Source organism: Anomaloglossus baeobatrachus, chromosome 1 (genome assembly GCF_048569485.1).
Source record: "Anomaloglossus baeobatrachus isolate aAnoBae1 chromosome 1, aAnoBae1.hap1, whole genome shotgun sequence".
Classification (NCBI taxonomy): domain Eukaryota; kingdom Metazoa; phylum Chordata; class Amphibia; order Anura; family Aromobatidae; genus Anomaloglossus; species Anomaloglossus baeobatrachus.
The window spans coordinates 279,839,315-279,853,931 of record NC_134353.1 but is presented as its reverse complement, the minus strand read 5'-3'; the positions used below and the strand labels follow the sequence as shown (position 1 = coordinate 279,853,931).

Below are 14,617 nucleotides of genomic sequence, written 5' to 3'. Positions count from 1 at the left end.
ATCACAACCCTCTTCCCTCATAACCCTGCTATGTCATGAATGGTGTCAGAAGGAATCTTGGTCTCCAAAGCTATTTTTTGGCCATGATTATCTTGTTTTATATTTCAGATTTTGAACTAATCAGGGTTTAGATGAATATTTGATAGCCCAGTACTGATGTTTGAAGCCATTTAATGATATTTTTAGCTCTCTGCAATATCTCATTATAATGTTAAGTAAGTTAGAACATATCCTAGATTTGTATGGGCCTATCGTAGAGAGAGCAGTGACTTATAGTGAGTAATTGCACTTTATCAAAAGATCTTAAGATGAAAACTATGGTGGTCACATAGCGTGTCCCCTGCTGTGCAGGATTTCACACCACCCATTAAAAGCGAGTTGATCTCATCTTGAGATGAAGTGGGCAAAAATAGGTCACCATATTGTCACCTCCGCAGTGGCGTTAGAGGGCGGAAGAGTCCTCGAATGACTGGTGCGTGTGGGTTATATTACCCATGTGTTTTATTAGTGGTGTAAAGGTCTGCACCAGGATGTCATCCAATCTCCATTCTGTATTTATTCGGGTCAGGTAATAAAATGCAATGTCGTTCTGGTACCTTCAGTATTTTATTTTCTCATTTTATCACCACTGGACAGATATTGTGATATGACTGCATGTAATGGCTGTCTTCTCTCTAAATGTACACTTTATAGGCAGAATACGGTACATGTCTCTAATTGGTAGCAAACATAATCCAGCAGTTATACATGTCCATTTTGACAGCTGTGTTAGTCTTATGTCTAAAACTGGTGGTATGTTGCTACCAGCTATTAGAAACACAACCAAAACAGTAACAGTCCGGGGGCAAAAAAGCCCAACAACTGCTCTGGGCATAAAATAGACTTCAATGTACTTTTACACAGAAGAACAGGGAACAGGACAATAACCAAAACGCCTAATATTTAAAGCGAGCATGTTCTCAAGTTAAAGGGAACCTGTCAGCTAATACATGCTGCCCAAACCTTGGGCAGCATGTGTGACGCCCTGGCAAAACCGGGTAGTTACAGATAGGCCCCCGCACAACACCATCCCTCACTTAGGTAACACACAGCCGACCTGAAACCCTAGTCACCCCTCTTAGGGAAAGATAGACACACCAGTGGGTGGGACCATGCGGTTGGACACGCCCACCCAGGGGTCTAGAAAGCCTGGGGCGGAAAAACAAGGAGAAAGAGTTTGTAGTTCAAGCGGAGAGGAGTGTGGGCTGGAGCTAGGTGTAGCTCCAGTAGAGGAAGTTCAAGTTGAACGGTGCCAGGGTTGGAACCCTGGTGCCTTTGGCTAGGTGGCAGACAGTGCTCTCTGTCAGCAGGAGATGGGAAGATGGCTCAGCAGAACCGAGGTGGACCGGGACAGGTTTGTAGCCCGCTGGTGTCGAGGGCGGGGGCCAGCTTTCCCCGTCGCGTGGGCTGCTCAGAAAGATCGCGCTCGGATCCGGTGCCTTCTCCTTGGTGGCTCAAGCGGGCTGGACCCGAGGCTCGAGCAGCGCTCCTCGCCCACGAGTGAAAAGGGAGGGGAGTTGGATTTTTGGGATGGATGGAGTGTTCGTGACGCCACCCACGGGTTGTGGTGACGGTGGGCACCACCGCTGCTGGTGACGGCGTTCCCTGGAGCGATGGCGGGGAGCAGCTAGGTGATGGCCCCTCCGTGGGTAGGGGTTGTTGGTCCCGGGGCCCGGTAGGAGGTTGGATTCCTCAGGATGGGTTTTGGCAGGGTGCAGGGTCGCGGTGCAGTGCAGCGCGGTGCCGGATGGCACTGGTGTACTCACTCAGACACAGATGAACAGAGTCTCTGGTAAACCAAACGGCTGGATGGACGGGGCCAGCAGGCGGCTGCGGTGTTCAACCTGGATGGGTTGATGGTGGCTGTCGTTCCCTGCACCTATGTTTTGTGTTTTGACTCCAATGCCTGGGCACCGGTAGTCCGCTCCCCGACATATATGTGCCGCAGGAGCCCGTTTGCCCGCAGACGCTGGCCCTTTGGATCTCTGGCCCTTGGCGGTGGCACTTATCCAGAACGGTTGGGCTGTTGCCTTCAATCGGGACTTGGGTGGGAATGAACCCTTGAGGTCCAGACCGCAATCAGAGAATTTGACTAAAGGTTGGCTTTAAGCCTAGTCGGGGTTTGAGTACCCTGCCTGATGCTTGGCTCCAATCTGCTCCCCGGTTCGGTACCGGTGGGCCACCGCCTGACCCCGGTCCTACGGTTCCGCTGACCTTCTCCAACTCCTGCAGACGGCTACCACCGTCTGCCGACCTTGCTGGATGTGCCTTGGTTCCGACACAGACACCAACAGTTTTCACTCCTCACTCACTACAGACCACAACTGGACTGACTACTGTGTTTTTCCCGCCTCCAGCCTGTGAACTCCTCGGTGGGCAGGGCCAACCGCCTGGCTCCACCCCACCTGGTGTGGACATCAACCCTGGAGGGTGGCAACAAGGGTTTAATGTTTGACTGGTGTGACCTGTCCAGGGAAGGGGGTGTCTGGTGTTGTGTAGTGACCTGTGACCCCTGGGGTCCAGGGCATCACACTGGTACCAACACGGGGAACTGATCCGGAAACCGTAGCACAGAGGGGGTACTCGGACCCTGAAGCCAGGACCGAAACCAGTGGCCTAGCTAATTAACCGATTGAAGTCAGGATTATAGATCCTGTCCCACCCAAAATCCCTAATTGAAGACAACAGCCCACCGATAGGGATAGGAGGCCACCGCCAGGCCCCATAGATCCCACGGGCCAGCGTCTGCAGGCATGGCTCCTTAGGCCACATCCAGCTGGGAGCGGACTCCTGAGTTCAAGACCAGGCAGTCCACCATACACAAAACAAGTGCAGAGGAAAAGGACAGTGACCACCAGCCTGGCTGGGGAACCTGAATGCAACCGGCCGCGGCGGCCGGCCACCAGCGCCTTGGTTTACCAAAAGACTCGTGTGATTCATTTACTGTGAGTAACCAAACATTCCCCGCGCGCCCTTGCCATCGCTATACCCTGCACAAAGACACTGGGTCCTGGGGCAACCATCCCTACCCACGGAGGGGTTAACATCCAGCTGCCACTACATCTCCCCCGGGTGCCCCATAACAGCAGCGGGGGTGTCCCACCTCACCACACACCGTGGGTGGCGTCACAAACTTAATACAGCCTAGCCCATATATCTATGTCCCCCTTTTATTCGGCGTGTCCGCGAGACCCCCGGGTCCGGAGACCCTCGAGCCACCCCCCCAGAAAGTCCGGATGCGAGCTGCGGCGGCTGCTGCCACAGGGACGGCACTCATGTATCAGGCCACAGCGTATGATCACAGCCAGGTATGTTTAACTCTGCAATGCTGCAGAACATGCTTTAATATCCGCCAGGGACCAAACCGCGCAGGTGACTAATCATATGGGAGAGTCTCCAGTGGCTTTCCCCCGTGATTGATAGGCCTCTCTCTATGTTGCTCTAATACATGCTGCCTGTGATTTGGGCAACATGAGTCAAATGACAGGTTCCTTTTAATATAACAATTAAGGCTGGTTTACACGCAGCGACATTGCTATCGATGTCGCTGCCGATCACACCTGCCCCCGACGTTTGTGCGTCACGGGCAAATCGCTGCCCATGGCGCACAATATCATTAGGCCCCGTCACATGGACTTACCTTCCTAGCGACGTCGCTGTGGCCGGCGAACAGCCTCTTTTCTAAGGGGGGCGGTTTGTGCGGCGTCACAGCGACGTCACACGGCAGACGTCCAACAGAAGCGGAGGGGCGGAGAGCAGCCGCATGAAAGGCACGCCCACCTCGTTGCCAGAGGACGCAGGTAAGCTGTTGTTCGTCGTTCCTGGGGTATCACACGTAGCGATGTGTGCTGCCTCAATAACGACGAATAACTTACATCCACAACGACCAACGAGATTTTGAAAATGAACGACGTGTAAACGATCAACGATTAGGCGAGTATTTTTGATAGTTAACACTCGCTCGGAGCTGTTACACCCAACGACGTCGCTAACGACGCCAGATGTGCGTCACGAATTACGTGATCCCAACGACATCTCGTTAGTGATGTCGTTGCGTGTAAATGGGCCTTTAATCTCAATCAATAGGAGTTTTACGTGCAAGGAGTAATTTTGGCTGTACTAGAGATTGGTATTTAATCAATAATAAAACTAAAGTTCTTCACTGGTGGGACACCTGACCACACCACTCTAAGCACACAGACCACTGAACTGAATCCAGATTGATCAGTCTCAGCACACTTTAGGTTATGTATACATTGCATATTTCCTAATTTCTGCCAGGAGAATTAGTGCTTCATGCAGTGCCATTTTTCCTGTCAAAATTGCAGACACCTTATGGTCTATCATAGGTTCATGTGGTTCCTTTGAGCAAGGCCAGTGACTGGTGTGTGATGAACCAGATATTTTGTGCAGTTTCTGTTTTGTATTTTCATTATTTTTTTTATAGAAACTATGAGGCAGATGTGAACATAGTGTCCTAAACTGTCCTAGTTTCTTTGGACTTCGGCCTACTTTCCAGTGATGTTCATCTACATTTCTACATTTTTATTTCTTTGTCAAAAAATTCAAAACTTTATTGGCAGCTGCTCGCAAGTCGCTATAAAGAAACAATAACAAATCCCATAATTGTGAGAACCCATGTTATGTCAAATATCAAAAGTCACGAAAAGCAGTATACAAACACTGGCTATGCCCTCAGTAAAGGTTTCGTGTCATAACATCTGATTCTCTCTAGCTGCCTAATACCAGGGTACCCAGTGCGTTACTATTGAGTCCCATACTGTAAATACACAGGTGCTTCCTAAACGCACAGGTTCAGGCCTACAAAAGCCTTTAGTTTGTTACAAAGACTAAGCAGTGTCTTCCATTTATACAGAAATATACACTACATGCCCTTTGCCAACAAAGGATAGATGCCGCCCTAAATAAATCTAATAACAAAATATAATAAATGTATATAATAGCTGCAAGAGAAAACAAAACCCCTCATATCAAATATACTGTCATGTGTTTGTGAATATTATTCCTCAAACAACATGTATCTTAAGTCTAGTGGTCCTTCAGACTGAACCAGGTGACCTCACACATACTTCCAAGAACAAGGTCAGTAGGAAGTCTCGAACACAAAAAGGCAAGCCTACAATACGAAGGCTCATCAATGGAAAATGTCTTGTTAATTCATCATATCAGAGTCTGTGGTGTGGATGATTTGTTATAAATGATTGATAAAGTATTTCTGGTAAATGAAATATAGGTCAATTAGAGTCACCATAGTAAGATTGCACGTGCATAGCCCCCATTATTAAGCCCTGCTATGACATATGGAAGCTATGATTAGATCTGTAGAAGCCCCTTCTAAATTGCAGAAGCCCCAGCCATCTTAATACTCACGTTGACATTGCCCCCATGACTGTCGCGCCCATCCCCAGCAGCAATCAATCCTGTTACCATACCGGCAGAGTCCTGTAGAAGAGGCAACCTGTGTGGGCCACCTGTGGAAAGAAAGAGGTCATCTTTATTTTACATTCATTGTAAGCATAACCTTAGTTAAGGAAACCTATCAAGTTGAAAAATATATCTGACCTGCAGGCGGGATGCTGATAAGATTGATATAACTTTTTGTGGGAAAAGTTTCAGTAAAACTTGTCTTTTAATCAGTTTTATTCATAACATATACACACACCAGGGACTTCACTTAACAAAACACAAATTATACTGAAACTTTTCCAAAAATCCTATGTATCTGTTACGTCACCGCCGGAGTCTGCTCCAGCGACTTCTGCTCCTATCGCCAGTCGACACCGTGTTCCTGCCGTGGATGGTGCTGGTGATGGGAGAGGAGTCAATGCCAGCAGCACTGGTGGGCGCAGGCTCCGATCATCCACTGGGCTGGGTTATCTTGGGATCTGCAGTACCGCTGGCTGACTGTAGGTGGCGGGTGTCTCCCAGCTGAAGTACCATCATTCAGCTACAGCTAATGGGAAGACACCACACCCTTCTTATTCCCCCTCCTGTCTGCTGACCTCTGCCAGAGATAGTTCTGATTCTGGCTCATGTGCTGTTTGTTTTGTGATTCCTGTGCGCTGACTTGCTTTTTGTTGACTACCCTTCTGCCTGCTGTTTTGTACCTCGCTGCCCGACCCGGATCTGACCACTGCTACGTTTCCTGTTTACGCCTTTGCCTGCCGATTCTGTCCCTGTTCTGCTGTTCCTGGTTTGACCCTGCCTGACGACTACTCTCATCGGACTACAGCCTTCCACGGGTAGAGATCTCCAGGACCCTGTGTAATTCCAAATCCCTGTATAGGGGTTAAAGGGTTTCAGGTTTCTGGGGGTCCTGCTTGGTGAGGGGCTTCCCTCTAGTCTGTCCATTACATCCTACCTGAGTCTGTTGATCCAGGCAGGTGTTACATTATCGTTGTGCCCAACGTGTCCTTCTCTATACCATGCTGTCCATAGATCACAACCCTTTAAAGAGAATCTGTCAGTAGGATCAACCCTCCTGAGCTGTCTATATGGCCATGAAGGTCATAGAAAGTTGTATAAAATGATACCTTGATATTTGCAATCTGATGTCTTATTCCAGAGAGATCCACATTTTTCTTAATATGTAAATGAGCTGTTAAGATTTTTGGGCCGGATTTCTGAGAATCTGCCTCCATGGCTTATTTTAAACAAAAGGAAGAGTTACCAGTGTGAGACAAATAGATCAAGAGAGCAGGCTGTAAGCCATTACATGTCTCACACTAGTAATCTCTCTTTTCATTTGAAATAAGCCCTGGAGGCAGATTCTAAGGGAGATCTATGGGGCACTTTGCACACTACGACATCGCAAGCCGATGCTTGCGATGTCGCACGCGATAGTCCCCGCCCCCGTCGCAGCTGCGATATCATGTTGATAGCTGGCGTAGCGAACATTATCGCTACACCAGCTTCACATGCACTCACCTGTCCTGCGACGTCGCTCTGGCCGGCGACCCACCTCCTTATTAAGGGGGTGGGTCGTGCGGCGTCATAGCGACGTCCATTTTTTGTACTCTAATGTTTACATGGGCTTTTTGCAATACCCTGTTAATGTGAATTTTTGTTTGGACCAATTATTCTGTCAGTCTGGTATTTTTTCCTGATTCACTTTTTTCTTCTTTTTTTCTTTTTCCTAACCATAATGATTTTTTAATTGCCACAGTGTCTTTACCTCAATAATATATTTTTGCAGCACCAGTACTTCTGTTTCTCTTGTTATTTATGTATTTTCGGAGTATGCTCCTTGCTCTTCACTTTTACCTGTTTAGAAGGGCACACTGTTTCTAATCCATATGGATTTTGTTATTTACAGGTACATAGATATGCCTATATCCATCTGTAGCCTCCTCCCAATGTAAAAGGTGTAACGAATGTTACTTGAGCAGCCAACAAAAAGCTGAGCTTTAGAATCAGATACAATGAAGCCACCTCCCATCACAGCCTGATTTTCGGTGAAGGATCTTCAGTTTCCCTACTTTTTATGTATGGCATATTCGCCTCTTCTTTGACAAAATGTATACGTGGACCAAGGTAAATACGGTAAGTGTTTGTATTGCCTGTCCCATATATACTGTCCCTATTTACTATAATTAAACATACATACACATGTTAATCGTTTTATATTTACTGGTTAACTTTTGTAAAGTGGCTTTAACCAACACATCTTACAGGTGTCTGGTATACTAGTATTTCATATATTGTATTATCTTACTTTTATAATGATGACTTTTTGGAAAGCCCAGGGGCCTTATATAATAACTAGAAGGTGGCCCGATTCTACGCATCGGGTATTCTAGAATTTACGTATTGTGTAGTTCATGTATGATTTTTGTTATATATATATATAGAGAGAGATGTTGTTGTCTGTAGTTACCAAGTGTTTGTGTAGGCGCTGTACATGTTCTGGGTGTTGTCTGGGTGTGGCGGGGGGTGAGAGCGGTGTTGTATGTGTGTTGCGTGTGTTGCGTTGTTTGTGGAGCGCTGTGTGTCTGTAGCGTTGTGTGTGTGTTGCGCGGTTTGTGTGTGTGTGGTGTGTTTTGGGGGGAGGTATGTTTTGTGCAATGTGTGTGTTGTGCGGTATGTGCGTATATTTGTGTGTGCCGCGGTGTTTGTGTGTTGGGTGTTGTGTGTGTGCAGCGTTGTCTGTGTGTGTGGGTGTCTGTGTAGGGCAGTTGTTTGTGGTTCCCAGTGTGTGTGTGTGTGTGTGTGTGTGTGTGGTGTGTTGTGCAGTGCGCGCGCGCGTGTGTGTGTGTGTGTGTGTGTGTGTGTGTGTGTGTGTGCATCAGCCTCTCTTCTCTCAGTCTACCTCTCCCAGCCTCCCTCCTCCCAGCCTCCCTCAGCATCAGCCTCCCTCTCCCAGCCTCCCCAGCATCAGCCTCCGCCAGCATCAGCCTCTCTCCTTCCAGCCTCCTCCAGCATCAGCCTCCCTCTCCCAGCCTTCCCCAGGATCAGCCTCTCTCCTCCCAGCCTCCGTCCTCCCAGCCTTCCCCAGCATCAGCTTTCCCCTCCCAGCCTCCCTCAGCATCAGCCTTCCCCAGCATCAGCCTCCACCAGCATCAGCCTCTCTCCTTCCAGCCTCTCTCCTTCAAGCCTCCCCCAGCATCAGCCTCCCCTTCCCAGCCTTCCCCAGGATCAGCCTCTCTCCTCCCAGCCTCCTTCCTCCCAGCCTCCCTCTCCCAGCCTCCCTCAGCATCAGCCTTCCGCTCCCAGTCTCCCCCAGCATCAGCCTCCCCAAGCATCAGCCTCCACCAGCATCAGCCTCTCTCCTTCCAGCCTCCCCCAGCATCAGCCTCTCTCCTTCCAGCCTCCCTCAGCATCAGCCTCCCGTTCCCAGCCTTCCCCAGGATCAGCCTCTCTCCTCCCAGCCTCAGCCTCTCTCCTTCCAGCCTCCCCCAGCATCAGCCTCTCTCCTTCCAGCTTCCCTCAGCATCAGCCTCCCCTTCCCAGCCTTCCCCAGGATCAGCCTCTCTCCTCCCAGCCTCCTTCCTCCCAGCCTCCCTCAGCATCAGCCTTCTGCTCCCAGTCTCCCCCAGCATCAGCCTCCCCATGCATCAGCCTCCACCAGCATCAGCCTCTCTCCTTCCAGCCTCTCTCCTTCCAGCCTCCCCCAGCATCAGCCTCCCCTTCCCAGCCTTCCCCAGGATCAGCCTCTCTCCTCCCAGCCTCCTTCCTCCCAGCCTCCCTCTCCCAGCCTCCCTCAGCATCAGCCTTCCGCTCCCAGTCTCCCCCAGCATCAGCCTCCCCAAGCATCAGCCTCCACCAGCATCAGCCTCTCTCCTTCCAGCCTCCCCCAGCATCAGCCTCTCTCCTTCCAGCCTCCCTCAGCATCAGCCTCCCGTTCCCAGCCTTCCCCAGGATCAGCCTCTCTCCTCCCAGCCTCCTTCCTCCCAGCCTCCCTCAGCATCAGCCTTCCCCTCCCAGTCTCCCCCAGCATCAGCCTCCCCAAGCATCAGCCTCCACCAGCATTAGCCTCTCTCCTTCCAGCCTCCCCCAGCATCAGCCTCCCCAAGCATCAGCCTCCACCAGCATCAGCCTCCCTCGTCCCAGCCTCCCCCTCCCAGCCTCCCCCAGCATCAGCCTCTCTCCTCCCAGCCTTCCCCATGATCAGCCTCTCTGCTCCCAGCCTCCTCCAGCACGCCGTGCTCCTCTGCCGACACTCACACACCCGATCGCACCCACTCACACACACCCGATCGCATCCACTCACACACACCCGATCGCATCCACTCACACACACCCGATCGCATCCACTCACACACACCCGATCGCATACACTCACACACACCCGATCGCATACACTCACACACACAGACACTGACGATATCGCACATACGCGCTTATACTCACAACATCCGGGGATATCACATGCTTCTGGCCATGTGATCCTCCGGCAGGTCCTGGAAGATCACAACAGCACAGTATCGCCGCCGAGAAGCAAGCGATATCCCAGGATGTTGTGAGTATGTGGATGCGATGTGATGTGTGTGTGTGTGAGTGAGTGTGATCTGATTTGTGTGTGTGTATGTGTGTGCTGTTATGTGTGTGCTGTTATGTGTCTGTATTTTCCGCCGCTGCAGGACCTTGATGTGTGGATGCGATGTGATGTGTGTGTGAGGTGTGTATGAGAGTGAGTGTGAGCCGGTGTACACTGGTAACTATGATACACATTGGGTAACTAAGGGACCTTAGTTACCCGATGTGTATAATGGTTACCAGCTTTCACGGCCTCCGTGAAGATCCCAGCATCGCAAGGTTATGTGTGGCGCTGCTGGGATCCTGACGGAGCCGGTGTAGAAGCAAGCGATATCCCAGCATGTTGTGATGTGTGAGGTGTGTGTGAGAGTGAGTGTGAGAGTGAGTGTGATCTGATGTGTGTGTGTGTACTCACCTGGGAATCGGGGCTCCGTGTCAGTTGGGCCAGAGCGAGCGTGCATTGCGTGAGGGGGGCGGGGCCTGCAGAGAGCCGGGGCGAGAGGCCAATCCGTGTGGGGGGGCGGGGCCATGGCGAGCCCAGCGGCCAATCAGCTTTGTGTCACCGTAAGGACACAATTTCGGAGCATGACAGACAGACAGACAGACAGACAGACAGACAGACAGACAGACAGAATAAGGCAATTATATATATAGATATGTGCTATCGGAAAGCTGTTGCTTTATTGTAGAAAGGATTTCTGGAACACCAACAAAGTGAGAAGAGTCACATTTCTCTAGAAATCCACTAAGAAGTTTCAGACCAGACATTAAGCTCTTGGCAATGTGGAACTAGACTTTTTTCTACGAAATGCAGTAATCCAATTGACTGGAATGCTTTTAACCCTTCATCTGAAACAACAAGGTCCTTACAATGTAGCACTAACATAACGAAATGAAGAATTACATGTAGGCACGTGTTATGCTATGCAGTGCTCTCCATCTATATAAACATGTCTGGAAAGTGCTAATTAACCAATAGCAGGGTGGTTAACCTCTGGCTATGGGACTGGCACATGAAGCACACAGTTAACTTCACCAAATGGAATTGTACTGTATAATTACTGCTTTCTTCTGAGCAGCCTGGGGATGCAAACATGTACTGATAAGATCATTGTATGAGAAAGGAGGGAAACCTCGACTACACATATATACAAAGACAAGAAAAACATCATATTTTTATACCTGATCACAATATTATACAGAGAGAAGAATATATCTCTTCAGCATCAAGAGAGTGGAGGGTCCCTGAAGCTAGCCAGATCCAGAGGCACAAGGGTGGATGGTAACGAAGGCAAGAAACAGTAAACTATAGAATTTAACTTCCCTATGTTCTTGCAATAACATGCAAGTAGTCATTTGCAATTTAACCCATTTATGATAAAAACAAAACTTCTCGAAGACACTCAGCAACAGCAAAATTGTAGAAATGTTTTAATGAAGACTTTTTCAAAAGTTCCTTAACTTAGCGTGTAGAGAACAAGTGAACAATAAAAAAAAATCTGTGTAAAGTATACCTGGCCTTTAAGGGCTATGGTTAGGGATTAGAGATGAGCGAATGTATTCGACACTATTCGGTATCAAACAGATAACAGGCTATTGGCACCATTCGGTATCCGACGGATAAAACAACATCCGCTCCGATACTTTCATTTTCCAGCCAATGAACACATCTTGCTCTCACAGTAACGCCGCACCTATCTTTGTTGTGGTTACTTGTGGTCTTACTGTGATTGGTGTGGCCGCACAGTGTCATCTACATACACGTTGGCACAGCTTCCGGGAATGATACATTTATAGTCTCCGCTGCTCCGGCTTCCAGCTCCACAGAGAGAGAGAGAATAGTCGAATAGCGGTGACCTATTAGTCGGATATTCGCGAAGTCGCATATTTTGGTATTCGATCATCCCTATTAGGGATGTATCAGAGAAGCACCATGGCCATTGGTCCTAGCAGTCAGATTGATGGTTCTCAATGGGAGAAACAAATTAATAATCTTTTAGTTCTGATACCTTTTAATGACTAACAAAAATAAAATAATGATAATAAAATATTACAAAGCGAGCTTTCGAGACTCCTTACGTCTCTTCATCATGCATGGTATAACAAAGTATCTGAAGAAACACAAATATATACACAAACATAATGCCGCCTCTGCTCTGTTTTTGTATACGGTATATTTGTGTTTCATCAGATACTTTGTTATACCATGCCTGATGAAGAGATATAAGGAGTCTCGAAAGCTTGCTCTGTAACATCATTTATTTTATTTTGTTAGCTATTAAAAGGTATCAGAACTACAAGATTATTATTTTGTTTCGCCCACTGACAACAATCAATCTTTTTTCAACTGGCTAACACGGTACCAAAACTTTTTTTCTTCTAGCAGCCAGTAACATGATTAATGAGTAATAAAGGTATACCCTCCCTATGTCTGCTTTTTGCCCATAGCAATAATATTGAAAGTTATCTGCAGGTTTCTGGAAAGGCTAAACAGGTCAGCCCTTTAGATACAGGGATCTGTCAACTTGTAATGTTTAAGTGATTTGTCAGACATCTCATGACACAAAAAACATAAATCAGCTTGGGCTTTTAAGATTCAGTCCATTTTTTCCCCAAGCTCTATGGATGACGTTTAGGTGCTGTCCCTGGTAGCTGTGTCAGTACACTTCTGCTGCATGGAGAGGTTGCCACGATCACATCATGCAGTTTAGAGAGTAGCAAGAAAATGTGAGGAGGACTGCCTTCCCAAAGTGAAGAGTGCTGGGGGATGTCAAGCTATGGGAACCAGATAAAATGTTCCAGTGATATGTCAACACAAATCTGGTTCCTCCTGAAACTAGTGAACTTAAGGATCTTTAAACAGGGGAAAGAAAAATTAACAGTCCTAATTGTCCATGTATATTTTGGAGCTTATATATGCCAATTTATTATAAAATTGTAACAATGTACAGTCATGTGTTGGCACCCTTGAATTGATCCAGAAAATGTAGTATTTCTCTAAGAAAATTGTTGCAATTACACATGTTTTGTTATAGGCATGTTTATTTCCTTTGTGTGTACTAGAACAACACAAGAGAAAAAGGTGGGTAAACAACTTTGTGCCAACTCGTTTAAACTCACCTGTAGCAATTAACAGTTGTGGGTAATATGAAAATAACACCTGAAATCAGATAAAAAAGGGACAATATTTGGATTGTGTGTCTGTGCGTGTCATATGTAGAATAAACAGAGGAGAAGAACTGTCTGAGGACTTGAGAACCAAAATTGTTGAAAACTATCAACAATCTCAAGATTACAAGTCCATCACCAGAGATCTTGGTGTTCCTTGAAATAAAACGCTATGGCAGAAGACCAAGGAGGACACTACTGCTGACACAGAGACATAAAAAAGTTAGACTGCAGCTTGTCAAAATGTCTTGTGGACAGATGGGACCAAGATAGAGCTTTTAAGTAAAGCACAGCATTCTACTGTTTACTGAAAACAAAAAGCCTACAAACAAAAGAACACAGTACCTACAGTCAAATATGGTGGAAGTTTGAAGATATTTTGGGGTTGGTTTGCTGCCTCTGGCACTTGGTGCCTTGACTGTATGATATATATAAGAGACATGGAGCATTTTGCAAAAGAAGAGTCAAAAGCAAGATCAATAAAGATATAGTTACGTGAGTTCGGTGTGGAAGAACTTGACTGGCTTACACAGAGCCCTGACCAAAAATCTATTGAACACCTTTGTGATGAACTAGAATGGAGACTACGAGCTAGGTCCTCTAGTCCAAAATCACAAATGTTCTTCTGGATTAATGAGCAAAATTTCCTACAGACACCATCAAAAGCCTTACCCGAAGAGTGGAAGCTGATATAGATGAAAAGTGCAGAATAACTCCATAATGATGTATATAAATATAGAATGGGATGTTATAAAAGGTGTAATGTGTAGGTGTCTCAATACTTTTGTTTATATAGTGTGTACACCTTATATAAAGTTATATTTTAGAGTAATATTTTAGCAAACCAGATTATATCTGTACATAATAACAGAGCTTGTCTTTATGTTATTCCAAAACACAGTACCTATCATCAAGAGACAGCTAATTTAAAGTGGGAGAATATCTAAATAAAGCCCCAGTGGGTATTTTGCAGCATTATGCAGCATTCTGCAAGGGATATATAAGATACCATTCATAAATATGAGCATGGCCGTTTTATTGCACGGTTGGCACATGCAAGGCTCAACTTTAGACTGGCTTTACATTTATCCATGTTGCAATAGATAGATAGAAGAATAATAGAAGTCTGACAGCCCTTTAAAGGGTCTCCATAGACAGTCTTTACATTCTAGCCAATCCGTCTACAATGTCCCAGGGGGGACCCTGGCCTTCACCCTTTAGTTCCTGTACAATAAAATGCACTTGCACAAAGGACCCTAAGTTGAGGCCATAGAGTGGTTATTGGCTAGTGGAGCAAGCTGGCAGTGGATAGTCAGAAAGGCGGGTCAGTACCAAGATGTCCAGATAGGTCGTCAGGCATTCGAATAGTCAAAACATGAGCTGAAGCCAATAATGTGAAACAAACTAGCTGAGT

At 47.2% G+C, this 14,617-nt stretch overlaps 1 protein-coding gene across 5 annotated transcripts in view; it reads right to left on the bottom strand.

The window, feature by feature from the left end:
* The window catches only part of NPNT (nephronectin), a 138,506-nt gene that overhangs the window by 91,485 nt on the left and 32,404 nt on the right, over positions 1 to 14,617 (bottom strand). For all 5 annotated transcript variants that reach the window (XM_075350403.1, XM_075350429.1, XM_075350420.1 and 2 more), the window contains exon 2: positions 5,431 to 5,531. In XM_075350403.1, the coding sequence (XP_075206518.1) occupies positions 5,431 to 5,531 (101 nt within the window). The remainder of the gene's footprint in view (positions 1 to 5,430; positions 5,532 to 14,617) is intronic.